The sequence below is a fragment of the Loxodonta africana genome, chromosome 19 (assembly GCF_030014295.1).
Source record: "Loxodonta africana isolate mLoxAfr1 chromosome 19, mLoxAfr1.hap2, whole genome shotgun sequence".
Classification (NCBI taxonomy): Eukaryota; Metazoa; Chordata; class Mammalia; order Proboscidea; family Elephantidae; genus Loxodonta; species Loxodonta africana.
In genome coordinates, this window is record NC_087360.1 from 22,335,218 (window position 1) to 22,350,690 (window position 15,473).

General features: G+C 52.9%; 1 protein-coding gene across 1 annotated transcript; it reads right to left on the reverse strand.

Moving 5' to 3' along the window:
* Positions 1–3,510: 3,510 nt before the first annotated feature.
* On the reverse strand, positions 3,511–5,247 carry CHCHD10 (coiled-coil-helix-coiled-coil-helix domain containing 10). Its single transcript, XM_064272393.1, has 4 exons — positions 5,094–5,247; positions 4,644–4,863; positions 3,795–3,942; positions 3,511–3,710 (listed from the first exon to the last, which is right to left on the reverse strand). The coding sequence occupies exons 1-4, from the start codon at positions 5,132–5,134 to the stop codon at positions 3,691–3,693; spliced, it is 429 nt and encodes a 142-aa protein (XP_064128463.1). The 5' UTR covers positions 5,135–5,247; the 3' UTR covers positions 3,511–3,690.
* Between the last annotated feature and the right edge of the window lie 10,226 nt (positions 5,248–15,473).

Sequence of the window (15,473 nt, forward strand, 5' to 3'; positions counted from 1 at the left end):
GCGGTTGCTCTGAGTCAGAATCAACTCGACGGCACTGGGTCTGGGTTTAGTAAAGGAGACAGTAAGGGCTAGAACCTTCAGAGAGACTGTCTCTCCGATTTGCCTAAAAGCCAAGTATTTAACGGTTTCAACAAGGAGGGGGTCTTGGTATTTATTCATGAGGTTCTGGAGCGGGGAAAGGATGGAGATTTCTGAGAAGGGGTTGGGTTATGCAAATGCAGGTGCGCAGGCAGGATTTCTTCAAGATGGAAGTCCTTTGGTTCCCCTTGACATAACTCATTACGGGATGTGACGCAGGCTCACTGGTTCCCTTTGTCACATTGCCCCCTTTGGTGGGCACAGGAAGGACAAAGAGTGGTCGCTCTTAACTTCTTTTGCACACACTGCATCTGTAGAGTCCTGCAAGATCTACATTAACAGTTTATTCGAAACATCTTAGAACATTTCAGTTTGTACCACCCCACAGCTGGAACATTTCACCCTACAGGGCCTGTGTGTGTTCTGTTCTAACCTCCAGGAGGTGGGTCAGGCTTATTCCATTCTCTGTCTTACTTGACTTTCCCCCTCCCAGCCTATGTGCCCGGGGAGCGGGGGGGCAGGCAACTGGCCTTGCTCCAGCCTAGTCTTGTCTCAAAAACACAATGAATTAATTAAAAAAAAAAAAAATCCTATGGATCATAGAGGTCCAATCCCATTGTGCATGGGGTCATCACAAGTCAGGAGACTCAACAACAGTTAACAATAACCTTGACTAAAAAAAGGGCAGAAGAAAAGAGGGTGAGGGAACTGGAAGTGAGGAAGGCAGAGAGGGAGGGGACATGAAGTGAGCATGGGGTGGGGGCCATGCTAGTAGAGGCACTGAGGCTGGAGAGGACCCCACGCTACCATCGTGGCCCATCACAGCCTTCTACCAACTCGGTCTGGAAGCTGGAAGTCTGAAATCAAGGTGTTAGCGGGGCCCTGCTCTCTTTGAAGGCTCTAGGGAAGAATCCTTCCTTAGTCTGGGCTCTCCCAGGACCTATGCCCCCAAGACCCTACACCTGGTCCAGGTCCTGGGCTGGGCTATCTGAGGCTAAGCTCACCCCAGGAGACCCTCTCTGGCTCTCATTCGTGGAAAGATGTGGTCTAGGGCGCTCATCAGGGCATTCCTGGCCCCACTACAGCCTGACCAGAGCGCCACCATGGGGACTCTCCCTCCAGCACCAAGCCTGTTACCAGGATACTGGGGGGAAGGCATATCCTCCCTGGATGTCTTGGTGACTCCCACTGCCTTGGACACCAGTGTGGAGCCAGTGGGTGGGTGCTCAGTCTTCCAGAGGGAGGAAGAGACGGCTGGGGAAGAAGAGGCCAAGTTGGGGCTTAGCTGCTAAGACCTTTCTAGGCTGGGGCAGCTGAGCCCCAGAAGGGGCTGATCAGGGGCCTGGACTGGGCCAGCTACCCCTCGGGCCCTTCTTTAGTGGTGGTGTCTGGGGTTGGAAGATCAGAGGTCCCACATCTGTCTCCGCCCCCTGTAGCCATGTTTATCACTGTAATGTTTGGAGGTTAAGTGGGGCCTCCTCTCCTTCAGCCCTGGGTGAGGGTGGGAGGCAGTAGTGAGAAGGGGGTCCAGACGGGGAAAGGGGTAGGGGAGTTGGGGAAATGGCCCTGTTGGCTGGGTCCTGGGTAATTCATGAAGGACCCCTGCCCTGACCTGCCATAAGCAAGGTTAAACTACACAACATCTCAGCCAAAGGTCTTGTCACAGGTACAGATTCCAGCCCCTCAAGCAGCGCTGGTGAAGGGAGAGTACATCTTGGGAGATGGCAGTTTCAGCAGGGTTTGCTTGGGACATAGTCCCAATCCTGTAGCCTGAGTCCCAGTTCTGGGGACTCCCTCCCCCGACAGCTGGCTGCTGGGAGCTGGTGAACCCCTGGTGCAGCCTGGTGACTCTCACAGCCCACCTGAGGCAGAGGAGCAGTGTCCCCACAGATGGTGAGGGGACAGGATGGGTGCTGGGAGGAAGAGCTGAGGGCCTCAGGCAGAGGGGCCAGACCTGCCTGCCTCCCTCCTTGTCTCACAGCGACCCTCACCCTCTTGGCTGAGGATGGACACCTGGTAAGCCTGGGCCAAGGGCTGGAAGAGGGGCTCTCCCAGTCCCTGCCACGGGTAGCTCCCTGCTCCGGAAGTGTGAGACCTATGTCCTCGTTAGGATTCTCAGTAAGTGGGGCCCCAAGATCCCCACTATAACAGGAGAGTACACTGAGACTGGTGGAGTCTTGGGCCACCCTCAGCCAGTACCCTAGCCTGGACCCCAGCCTGGTCCTGGAAACAGGTCCAGAGTGAGGGATGGGGGGGTAGGGCATCAGGCCAAGGGTAGTCATCCCGCCACAGGAGGGGAGGGTGGGGTTCCTACCAGCTATAAGTCCCTACTGGAGAACCTGGACAACACGTGTCCAGAGCTGGCAAGTGAGTGTCAGGGTACAGCCCACTGGGGTGGGGGGTGGGAGGAGCACCCTGTCCCCAGCAGGTGGGGAGTGGAGGGGGGCACCCTGTCCCTGGCCCCCACAGGTAGGGCATCTTGGGCCTTGCAGAGGAGCTGCACTGGCTATTGGGCCTTCCCTCCGTGGACAACAGCTAGAAGAGAACAGGCACTTGGCACCGCCACCAGGAACAAGGTCCCCCTTCCAGGCCCTGGAGTTGCCAAAGCGGGCCCAGGAGCCTAGTATAGAGGAGACCTTGACGCCAGGAGGCACATTCACACCCAGCAGTGGGACCCCTTCTGGGTGATGGACACACTTGTGCTGAGAGGCAGACCCTCAATGCCAATCCCTAACCCCACACGCACACGTACCCTGTGCCTGGAGCCATGTCCCCAGTAACCAGCCATGAGGGCAGGAATGTGGTCTGTCTGTCTGCTTGCTGCACCATCCACACCTGGGGATGTGGGGCAGGGCCTGGCTCACAGCAATTACTCAGGGAGGAGCAGGGAGTGGGCGCCACCACAGCAGCAGCACAGCACATGTGCTGCTGGGTCGACACCCACCTCTGCACTGAACGTGAAGGCCCTGCTCCTCTATTCTGCAGTCCCCGTGACCTGCCACCCCATGGCCAAGTGGCTGAGCTGGACTCGGAGCCAGGAGCCGGGTGTGCTCAGGCCCAGATAAACAGTGGCCAGTGGGAGTTCTCTTGCAGAACCTGGAATCGCTGAGACACTGCGTCAGCAGAGGGGGAAGGTTACAGGGACACTGGGCAAGAGGCCACCTGGGACCCAGAGGCAGAAACATTCGGGGCGGGGGGGCAGACATTCCTCAAGAGCAGACAACAGGCCCTGTCGGGATCCCGGTGCCAGAGACAGATGCCCTTGCGATCGCCTGCGAATGACTCACCGCCCTCTGGGCTGCCCTTGGCACTCTGTCCTCTGCTGCCCACAGTGGTGCTTCCCCACCCACCCACCCCCAGGATGCCCGCTTGAAGAGGGGCATGCCACACCACAGTGAGACAGCCATCTGACAGACCACAGGAGCCAGCAGCAGTGGTCTAAAATTAGCTCTTTTAATTGCACATTTGTGTCTCAGGTCTTCTGTGGGGGTAGAACCCCTTCCTCACGCCAACTCCCAGCTACATGGGTACAATCTGGTATTGTGGTCCGTTGTTGGTGAGGGGTGGGTAGGTGCAGGGCTCTGGCCAGGCTGTGAGTCCACAGTGGCTTCTTCAGGGCAGAGAGCTCAGGCCTTTGCAGAAAGGGGCAGCACAGGTGTGGTCAGCCGGCAGGCACAGGAGAGGGTCCCTCCCACCTAGTCAGGCCCCTAGCTCACCGTGGTTGTACTTGCACTGCTTCATGGCTTCGTTGAAGCCCTCACACAGAGACAAGTCACTCTGAGTGGTCGAGCAGTCCAGGAACTGCCTGATCTCATAGGCACATGGCCCCAGTGACAGAGGCTCCGGAACAGTGCGGGCAGGGGCCTGGGGATGGCAGGAGAGGTGGCAGGGTCAGCTTGAGGGTGGGGGCCACCTGCCCCTCCCCACACCCCCAGCCTAGGTGCCCCAAAGGTCCCGAGCAGGCTGAGCAGGTGAGGGGGAGGGGCAGCGGGGAGAAGGCTGTAAAAAAGCCCAGTACTCTGCTATACCCTCAGGATGTGAGCTCCACCCCCACAAGTTCTAGCACCTTCCTGGCTCTGCAACACTGATCCTCATAACCCCCAGAACCTCTGACTTAGCTGCTAAGCCGCATTTGGCTTAGGACTGTGGGGAGGGTAGAGGTGGGGTGTCTGGAGGGGACTGGCCAGCAAGGAACAGGCTTAAGGTCACTGGCTGCCCTTTGCCCTTGAACCAAAGGGCTGCAGTACCAGACTTGGGTATGGGGAGAGAAGAGACTCTGAACGTTAACATCCCTCCTCCTCTACTGGGGTAAGGTGATTTTGGGCAGTCTCTGACTCCTTGGGCCTCAGTTTCCCCAACTTTAGGGTTGGATGGTCTTTACCCCTGGAAGTTCAGGGACTGGGGGTGGGGGGGGATGGGAACCTGATGGGGAGATCTACAGTGAGGACTAGGGCCCTCCGTGGGTAAATTTCTAGGCCTGAGGCAGTTCTGGACACTCCTGCCGCTCCCTGCTATGCGGCCTTGGGGGGCCTCTGCCTCAGTTTCCCTAGGGCTCCAAAGCTTACCTGCTGGGCAGCGGGCTGGGCGGGCTCCGAGCTTCCCCCACTGAAGGCTCCGGTCAGGGCGCTGCCCACGACGTGCCCCACAGCCGAGCCCACAGCTACCCCAGCGGCGGTGGACGCCATCTGGGCCATGAGGCCCGGCTGGCCCGAAGCGGCGGGGGCCGGGGCGGCGGCCGAAGGCGGCGGGGCCGCCGGCAGGTGGGGGGAGGGGGCGGCGGGGCGGCTGCAACAGGGAGCAGAGTGACCGCAGGCCGGACTCCTGACTCCTGCGGGTCCTGGAAGCGTCCCCTGCCCACCCTGGCGGGGTGGCTGCCCACCGCTTAGGCACGTGGTGGCTGCGCCTCCGACCCTCCCACCGCCAAGATGGCGCAGCAGCCAAGGTCACACTGCGGACGCCCTGGAGGGTGTCCGTGCTCCCCTGGCCCTCTCCCCACGGAACCCCTGTACCCTCACCTGGCTGACCGGGAGGCCACACTGCGGCTCCCCCGAGGCATCGCGGCGGCGGCCGGATGCGGGCAGGCTGACTCCGAGACGCCGGCGGCGACGCTTCTGTCTCGCGGGCAAACACGCCAGCACTTGTCACAGCGGCGGGGGCGGGGCTTCTGGGACACGCCTCCAGCTCGGGGCGTGACCACGGGCGCCCCACCCCTCACCCACCCCCACCCTTGTCCCTCGACCTCTCCTTTCCAGCGTCCCCCGCTGTGAACGCCTGCCTCTGCTGGGAACCGGACCCTGCGCGCGGGGCCCAGATGTATGGGTCTTGGGGGCGATGTCGCAAAGCGCTTAAGGCTTAAGCAGGGGCGACAGGACCAGTCCTCCCATTGGAAGGACAGGGAGTGGAGTAGAGTAGGGGGCTATCTAGAGGGGACAGGGAACGAAGGTCTAAGGTCAGGCAGGCGGACAAGAGGTGCGAGGCCGGATCCCGCTCCCTCCCACTCGACGAGGTTTGCTGACCACGGCATTGCCTGGGTCTCGGGGGGACATAGCGGGGACCTGGGGACCTGCAGAGGGCCAGTGACGGTCGCCAGAAGCACTGCCAGTAGGTGTCCCGGCCCGCTTCGACCCTTTCCTTGGGCAGCGCCTGCCCGGGGCTCACGAGGCCTCCCGCGCGCCGCTCCACCCACGGACCCCAGGACCAACCCACCTGGGTCCCCGGCTCGCGGACGCGGCGCTGGCAACGTTTCCGCTTTTTCCACTACGAAGGCCCTAGAGACCCTAGATGCGCTGGCTTGGCTCCAGTCGAACAGAGCACAGGTGTGGATCCTGCCGCCTCAATATTTCAGCACCTCTGTTCTGGGCGGAGGAGGCGCCGGGTTAGGGAAGAATCGGACGCTTCCTTGCCCTCCGGGAGCTCGTGGTGTTTTTGTGCCTTTTCCAGGTGACTTTGCAGTTGTCATATTATTACCCCTGGGAGGGGCTGATTTCTTTATTTCCCCCTTGATAAGGTCGCTATGAGTCGAAAAATCGACTGGACAGCCGTGGGTTTGGTTTTGGTTCATCTTTGTGTCTGATGGTCCCTAGGTGGCAGAAACGGTTTTCACTAGTTACTAAAGGTTGGTGATTCGAACCCACCCAGTGGCACCGTGGAAGAAAGGACTGGCAATTCGTTCTGTAAAGATTACAACCAAGAAAACCCTGTGAGGCACAGTTCTATTCTGCAATACATGAGGCTACCTTTACAGGAACAGATTTATTACTGTGTCCAGTGTGCCCATGGGATGCTGTGTGCAGTGAGATTACGGGTGGAAAGAGGAGTGGCTGTGCACCTTTGAGAGTGGAGTGGCATCTTGGTTAGAACAGCTGTGCTCTGGGTCCCCTGCCAGAGGGTTGTGGGTGTGGGGGAGGAGTTGTTGTCAGGTGTTGTAGAGTCCATTTCCACTCATAGTGACCCCATGTGATGGAGTGGAACTGCCCCGTAGGATTTTCTAGAAAAAAAAAAAAATCCTTACAGAAAGTAGATTGCCAGGCCTCTCTCCAGTGGAGCCCCTGGGTGGATTCCAACCACCAGCCTTTCAGTTATCAGCCAAGGGCACCACCTGCCTCCTTAGGGGCAGGAGAGTGAAATTTCCAGGAGCAAAAGCATTTCCTGGGGCGGGGGCGGGGAGGAGGTGGTGCTGGTCACAAACAGGGAGAGGAGACCCCTCTGGAGAAGCAGAGGCAGCTGCTGGGTTCAGCGCTGTCTGGCGCTGGTCTCCTGGTTCTGCTGCTGTTGGTTCTCTGCTGCACTAGTCCTCTGCCACTATCACAACTCTATCCATTCGGTTTCAAAACTGCCTCCACATTTTAAGTATCTGTTAGAGGAGCACCCCACTCTTTCAGTACCACATTCTGTCTTAGTCACCTAGTGCTGCTGTAACAGTAATACCACAAGTGGAAGGGTTTAACAACAACAACAAAAAATTATTCTCTCACAGTCTAGTAGGTTACAAGTCCAAATTCAGGGTGTCAGCTCCAGGGCAAGGCTTTCTCTCCGGCTCTGGAGGAAGGTCCTTGTCCTCAATCTTCCCACGGTCGAGGAGCTTCTTAGGTGCTGGGACCTCGGGTCCAAAGGACACACTCTGCTCCTGCTGCTGCTTTCCTGGTGGTATGAGGTGTCCCAACTCTCTGCTTGCTTCCCTTTCCTTTTATCCCACCCCAGGGAAACTCCCTTTACATTGGATCAGGGAGGTGACCTGAGTAAGGATGGTGTTACAATCCCACCCTAATTCTCTTTAGCATAAAATTAAAATCACAAAATGGGGAACGGCCACACAATACTGGGAATCATGGCTTAACCAAGTTGACACTGATTTTGGGTGGGACACAACTCAATCCCTGACACAGATGCTCAGACTGGATGGTGGTTCGGGGGTAGAATTCTCGTCTTCCATGCTGGAGACACGGAAGCCAGATTCATTGTGAGGTGTTGTGCCTGTGCTCTTTCTGGCTCCCCTGGTTCAAGTCCCTGTCTGATTTTCTGGGACACAACCTAGACAGAGAGAGCAGCGGTCTCATCTGGTTTGTATATGTAGTTTATTTTCTGCTTTTCCCTGCTTTACTTTATGGAGTTTTCTTAAATCTTAGCTGTTATGTCCCTAACATTCCCACCTGAGAGATTTGACACTCGTGATACTTTATGGGTTATGGGGCGGAGGTCTCTTCTTCTGGAGCTACTTCCTGCTGTCTAGGGGCGTCGGTCTGCCTGAGTGAGTAGAAATCTCTCTCTACTGTCCTTAACCCTAAGTACTCTCTTTTACTAACAGGTTTCCATCCCTGCAGCATCATCATTTTAATCTGAAACATGGTGCACTCAAGATGACACAAATTTAACAAGCATGTTAAACAGACAGGGCCAAAATATTAAAAGAAACAGAATTGCCACAGCCAGTCCTATCAGGAACAAAAACCATGTGACCAACAGGAGGTATGCCTTAATTTGGTTCTACATGTCACCTGCCAGGTTTTTTTTGTGCATCCCCTAGCCATTTGGCTCTGTTTAAGAGCTTTTGTATTCTGACTTCTACTTTTCTGGAGGGGTTAATGTAAAGACAACAGGAGGTGTTGGCTATTGCACAAACCCCTCCTCGTTTGGCCAGAAGATAGTCTAAGGCTAGTCGATGGTCTAGGACTTGGTTGGCCAGAGAGTCCAATGCAGTGTGTAAAGCTGTTAACCCTTGTCCTGCGTCCTCAGCGTTTTGCTCTATGAGTGAAGAGGCATTTTGTATAGTGTGGGCATTGTAAGCAACTCCTGCTAGTCCTCCTAGGGCAGTTACTAAAGCAGTAATTCCTAGAGCAGCTAATCCTAATCTTCTTTTTCTTTTTTCTGGCATCAGGGCATCTGGGGGAGTGGTAATTAGACCTTGGTAGATTTTTATTGTGCCTTCAGGGGGAATAACCCACCCCAGAGAGCATCTTCCCTTGACGGCGGATCGGTCTATGCAGTTTAGAGCCCAGGTATTTCCTGTTCGGTCACGGCAGGCAAACCACACTCCAGTGGGAGTACATACCAGGATGGAGTTGGCCTGCTCCATCCAAGTTTGTAAGTCAGGGCTATCAATACAGGGGGCAACGTTTTGCCCCCCTCCCAGCGGCCCCCAGGAGGCAGTGGTCCAATTTCGTGCCTCTTCTAAGGACTTCTCTCCATTATGTGTTCCATCTATATTGTCTGCCCACATGTATTTAATATAGTGGTCAACCATCCAAACCTCTCTGTTGGTACAAGTTTTTACTCCTCTAGTACCATTGAAAAACTGATAGGCAAATGCCTGTGTTTCATTACAATTATAGGTAAAAGTTCCTGCAGGATGGCATATTTTTGTCCATTTAGTTTGTCGCCAGGCTGTTACACAAGGGGTTTTGCCACCATAGGTTGGGAACCCACCCTTCGTGCCAGTAGGGCCTATATCTTTTTCCCATACTAGTATGCGGAAAGGCTGTAGCTCTGGGAGGGCCACAGTGTGGTTTGCAAAGGGTTGGAAGCATACTGGCTGGTTAGTAAAGTCAAAAAGCTTTATCTCTGTGATAGTAGAGTTTCGCGTAAAGTTTCCAGTTGTACAGTTCTGGAAGGTGGTGGAAGTAAAGGTTTTGTAACTTATAACTGTACGGGGGGAGCAACCATAGCAAGTTTGGTTCCAGTCAGGGTTAATTGTTTCTTTTTGGGGACCGCAGTCTCCACCAGTAGTCTTTGAATAGATTGTAATGATTCTTGGCCTCGCTGGGTGCCATAGCACCTTGATTACAGCTAACTTGGTTCCATGGGTTCCCTTCTGTGCAGGAGTGAGGAGGGATACATTTGTAAGGGGAATAAATCTGTATAGTCTGGGGGTGCCACTATCAGGAGTTGCATGACAAATCCAACAGTCACTCAGGTTCTCCCCAATGGCCATTGCCTGTGAAAGCTGAACTAAATAATTTTGATGGCTATTTGTAAGGTGGATTATAGGGATCAAAAGGGCAAGAGTGAAAAAACTCATAATACCTGGGAGGGGCATATTTAGTGAGTTGGGTTAGCAGTAGGGCAAATACACTGCTCCAGTGAAGGGCAACTGATAGCACAAGATTAAAACAAGAATTAAGAGGCAACTTAAAGCAAAAATAATGCCCAACAGCAGGATAATGTTTTCAGTACTCATCTGGTGGTTGCTTCTGCCATTTAAAAAGGAGCTTCAGGTCTTCAACTGGCTCACAAGAATACTGGTTCATCTCGGCATCTGCTGGGGCATCTTGTTCCTGTAAACCATAAATTTTTATTCTGGATTTGTGGATCCAGGGGGTTACTCACTGCACATTCTTTCTACTTTGCCAGAGGCCTGGGGTCTCCAGGAGGAGTGGAGTTTATGTTACTCACAGGGCTTTTGATAAATTTTGAGTTATTTGAGCCACAAAAGAGGGACCATTGTCTCTTTGTAAAGACCTGGGCAGGCCAAACCTGGGGATGATTTCTTTTGATAATGCCTTACAGACCTCTCCCGCCCTTTCTGTTCAAGTGGGATAGGCCTCAACCCATCCAGTAAAGGTATCTATAAACACTAAGAGGTACTTGTATCCTTGATTGAGTGGCATCATGGTGAAATCTATTTGCCAGTCCTCCCTAGGATAAGTTCCCCCGCGTTGTATTGGCTCTAAAAGGGGAGGAATGGGGTGTGTGTTTGGATGGTTTCTCAAACAGGTTTCAGAGACTCTAGTAACCTGTTTGATCACTAGAGCAAGCTCAGAATTTAGTATTAAGGGTTTTAAAAGTTTTAGGAGGCTATCCCTGCCATAATGAGTGCTTTGATGCACAGCTTTTACAAGTTTTCAGAGCTGGCCCTTTGGTACCAAAATTCTACCTTGTTCTGAGGTACACCACCCAGAGGGGTTGTAACCAAGTTTATAGGTAGCTGTTATGTTTGTTGCTATATCTAAATGTTCCCGGTCGTACTCCGGCATGGTTACTACTTCAGGGAAGAGGGGGAGCTCTAGGATTGGTTCATGTCTCTTTGCAGCAGCTTTTGCTTCTTGATCGGCCTTGGTATTTCCAGATACAACTTCATCCCCTCCTTTCTGGTGTCCCTTACAATCACCACTAACTCTTTGGGCTGAAGCATGGCATCTAGGAGCCTTAGTATGAGACCCTTACGTTTAATGGGTGAGTTGTTTGAGGTTAGCATTCCTCTTTCTTTCCAGATAGCTGCATGGGCATGGAGAACGAAGAAGGCGTACTTAGAATCTAGGAACAAGTTTAACCTTTTTCCTTTCCCTAGCTCCGGCACTCTAATCAGGGCAATTACTTGCGCCTTTTAGGCAGAGGTACCTGGCGGCAAGGGACCCGATTCAACGGGGCCTAAGTTACTAACTACTGCATGCCCCGCTCTTCGCATTCCCTGTTCTATGTAACTGCTCCCGTCTATAAACCATTCTTCTTCTGGGTTTTCTAAAGGGATGTCCTTTAAGTCTGGTCTGGACGAGTAAACTTCACTGACTGACTGAGCTCAGTCATGTAGGGAGCTGTTATGACCGGGGGTAGGTATTAAAAGTAGCTGGATTCACAGTATTACATACTTTTAAGGTAATTTCAGGGTGTCCAATAGTAATGCCTGGTATTGTAAAATGCGGCCCGCCAGTCATCCATTTGTCTCCTTTTGTTTCTAGGATGGCCTGCACCTGATGGGGAGTTAAGACTTCGGTGGCTTGTCCTAGGGAGAGTTTGGAGACTTCTTTAACCATAATGGTGGTGGCTGCTGCCGCCCTCAAGCATGCGGGCCATCTTCTTGCCACGCTGTCAAGTTGCTTTGAAAGGTAGGTTGATGGTTGGAATACCGGTCCCAATATTTGTCCCAATACTCCTAACACTATTCCCTTTTTTTCAGAGATGTAAAGTTTAAAGGGCTTTTCAAGGTTTGGTATTCCTAAAGCTGAGGCAGTGGCTACTGCCTCTTTAAGCATTTTAAAAACCTTATTTCCATCAGGATCTCATTCAAGGGGTAGGGTGTCTTCTCCCCTTAGAGCTTCATACAGTGGTTTTGCTATGACCCCGCAGTTTGGGGTCCAAATGCAGCAGAACCCTGTCATCCCCGAAAATCCCCTCAGTTGCTTCCTTGTATTAGGCACAGGGATGTTGAGGATGGTTTCCTTCCAAGAGGGATCTAACATTCTCTTTCCTTCAGTTATAACAAAGCCCAGATATTTAACCTCTGGAGGTGAGATCTGTGCTTTCTTAGGTGAGACTTGGTATCCCTGTTGGTCCAGGAATTTAAGAGTAGTTATAGTGTCCTTTTTGGAATCATATGGGGTAGGGCTAGCAATTAGGAGATCATCAACGTGTTGAATAACGCTGCTGTTTTGTAACTTAGGTTCCCTTAACTCTTGTCCCAGTGCATTTCCGAACAAATGAGGACTATCCCTGAAGCCGGCGGCGGGGGGGGGGGGGGTGTCAAGCAAAGCCGTGTAGTAGCCCCCCTGCCCCCCGCCACAGGATCATGCCATTCAAAGGCAAAAATGAACTGCGGGTCCTGGGTCCTGGTATTGGAATGCAAAAGAATGCATCTTTAAGGTCCAAGACTGTGAAAACTGTCTCCTCCCCAGGGATTTCGGATATCAGAGTGTAATGATTGGGAACTATGGGATGAATGGGGATTACGGCCTCATTAACTGCCCTTAAACCTTGCACAAATCTGTAAGTTCCGTCTGGTTTCTTTACAGCCAAAATAGGGGTGTTACAGGGAGATTTGAATGGGACTAGAATCCCATGAGAAAGGAAGTGGTTTACCAGTGGGGCTATTCCCTCTAAGGCCTGTTTGCTCAACAGGTATTGCCTTTTTCAGGGATAGGGCACACCTGGTCTCAGTTTTATTTGTATGGGACTGATGTTGACTGCTAAGTCAGGGCTGCTAACATCCCACACTCGTATGCCTACCTCTCGAGAAAACGGAAGGGGCTTCCCATTCTCTTGGTCACAGAGGGTCCCTACCATCATCATTAAAGGGCTTATGGCAGCCAAAGTATCTGGGTTGTCCCATGAGACCCTAGCTTCCAACCAACAGAGGAGATCTCGAATCCCAGCAACGGGGCAAGAAATTTTGGAATGAAGAAAAACGAGTGGTATCCTTGCCAATTCCCCACTCGACATTTCAAGGGTTCGGTAAAGCACTGGGATTGTGGCATCCCATTAACTCCAACGACCGAACTTCTTCTTTGGGAAAGCGGGCCCAACCGGAGTGGCAGGACAGAGAAGGCAGCCCCGGTATCCAATAGAAATAACATGATCTTACCTTCTACCTCAATAGGCACCCAAGGATCATGGTTGGTGATGATGACCTCGCCAGGGGACTGGGCAGCTGGATCCTCTGGGCGCCATCAGCAGCTCAGTGGCTGCTTTTCCACTGCCAGCATGGGGGCCTGGGTTTCGGGTTATTCCGTCTCCTTTCTTTAGGGAGGTGGGGGCACTCACCTTTCCAGTGGCCCTCCTCCTTGCAGTAGCACACTGATCTTTGCCGAGTCCAGGTCTTTGTCCTGCCCCCGATTTCCTGGGTGTCCTTGGGGGTTTTGACTCAATGGCACTCAGAAATTTAGCCTGTTGCGCCACCAGGATTCAGGTCTGCTTCTCCACCCTCCGGTCCTTTCAGACCTCTCTCTCCTCTCTCTTTTGTTCTTCCCCTAAGTCTCTATCGCTATAAACTTTTGCGGCTTCCTCAGCCAGTTCGGAGACTGGGGTCTCAGGGTCCATCTCTAATTTTTGCAATTTTCTCCTTACGTCTGGTGCTGATTATATAATAAAGGTATGGGCCAACACTATCTTCCCCTCCGGGGTGTCTACATCAGTGTTAGTGTATCTTTTTATACAGTCTAGTAACCGGCTTAGAAACACAGCCAGGTTTTCATTTCTATCTTGTGTAACTTCTTTAATTTTATTATAATTCCTTTTTCCATTCCTCTGATTAAACAGGTAGTCATGTGTTGAAGATATCCTCGCCCTGCCGTGGAGTTGGGGCTCCACTGGGTTCACTAGTAGGGATGGCCTCTTCCCCTGTGGGTAGGTTGGGATTTGCCTTATGCATCTCGTCCGCTACTTTCCGCACTCGAGCTAAAATCCTAGCCTTTTCTTCTTCATTGCAGCAGCGGGCTAAAATAACCATGAGGTCCCTCAATGAGAGAGAAAAGCTTATGGTTAGCTTTGTAAACTCTTCCTGGAACATCTGAGGGTTTTCTGAATAGGACCCTAATTGCTGTTTACACTGTACAATGTCCTGGAGGGAGAAAGGGACACGGACTCGGATGGCTCCCCCTTCCCCATTTGGCACCTCCTTTAGGGGACACTGTAGTCCCAGGGGGGTCTCCTGACTGATCTTCCAGGTGGGGGTACAACTTGTTCCCTAAGCCCCACAGGGGATGGGGCATATGGAGGAGGGGCCGATGGTCCAGGAGTCAGCGCGGGTGTTCCCTGGGGGGGTTTCGACTCAGCCCCTCCCTTTGGCAGTTCTTCAAGCTGGGGTACGGCAGCTTGTCCATTTCCTCCAGTTCTTTTTGGAGGAGGTATCAAGGGAACCTCCAGTGGGTCCTCTGTGTTTTCACTACTCTTTTGCACTAATACTTTAAAAGGGCACTTATCAGGATCTCTTAGCCCACACCTCTCTCTTAGCGCTTTGTCTTGATACAAGGCCATGAACGCCTGTACATATGGGACTTTTTCATTCTTTCCCTATTTTCAACAAAAGAGGCTTAAGCGTAGGATGGTATTATAATAAAGGGAGCCCGAGGCTGGCCAGACCTCTTGGTCCACTAGCTTATAGGTAGGCCAGTCCTGGATGCAAAACTTAATAAGTTTTCTTTTACTTGGTCCGTCCAATTTGAAAGGGGCCCAATTGTTAATCAGGCAACCGAGAGATGTATTTTCTGGAATGCTTTAGCCAGCCCCCATTGTAAATTTTGTGCCCAGTGATTAGCCGAGGGGTGGTGGATGGATGGAATCCTCAAGCACAGATGTCTTGGTACATCTCTGCTCGTTTCTTATCCGACCGCCCTCGATCCAGGAGGATAAATAAAAGACCCCTGGAAGACAAGTCTCTCAAGGTGAAAGGGGAGGTCTGGGTCTGGGTCTTCATGAAATCGTCCCAGATGGTTAAAACCCTTTCACAGTCGTTCAGTTTCACCCATGTCCTGGTGTTGCTTAACCTCAGGCACCCTTCTTCCCGCACGTGGTGGCGCAATATCAGATGTTGTACTAGACAAGAGAAACTATGGAAGAGACTCCCGGGGTAGGAATCGAGATCCAGAAAACAAGTCCTGTGGCAAAGACAGCAGGGTGAGTCCCCGCAGTGAAGGAGAGAGATCGTTTTAAGAAATGGGAGGTAAGGTTCAGGGAACAGTCAGCAGTATAAAAAAAGTAAGAACTGTGAAGCTAGGCAGAACAAAGACAAACGCGGTCCTAGGGGACCGCCAGACTAAAATAAGCCACTAGGTGGCGCCAACGCCCAGGAGTTACGGGACTTTTCCCCAGGATTTCACCAGAAGACCAGCGGGCCTCCTGCCCAAAGTTCTCCAAGTTTGCTCGAAACGGGGCCGCCAATCGCCTTCCGCGCGGCAAGAAACAGACAAATTCAGCAGGACACAAGAAGGGCAAAAGAGAGAGACAGAGGGAAGGCAACGATAAAGGCGATTCCTGTCTCCGGCTCGGCGGAAACAGCCAGGCCCTCCACTTACCCAGGGAGGAGGCGAGGAGACACCCCCGGCGGCCGCTCGCCTGGTCCCGCGAAGAAGCGGATCATCTGCCCATCGCCCGCGCCGGGGCCCAGACAAAGACGTCCTCCTGGCTGTCTCCCCAAAGTCTGTTCCCGGATTTACCCAGGTTCTGGCCAGTCCTAGAGAAAGGATTCTTCC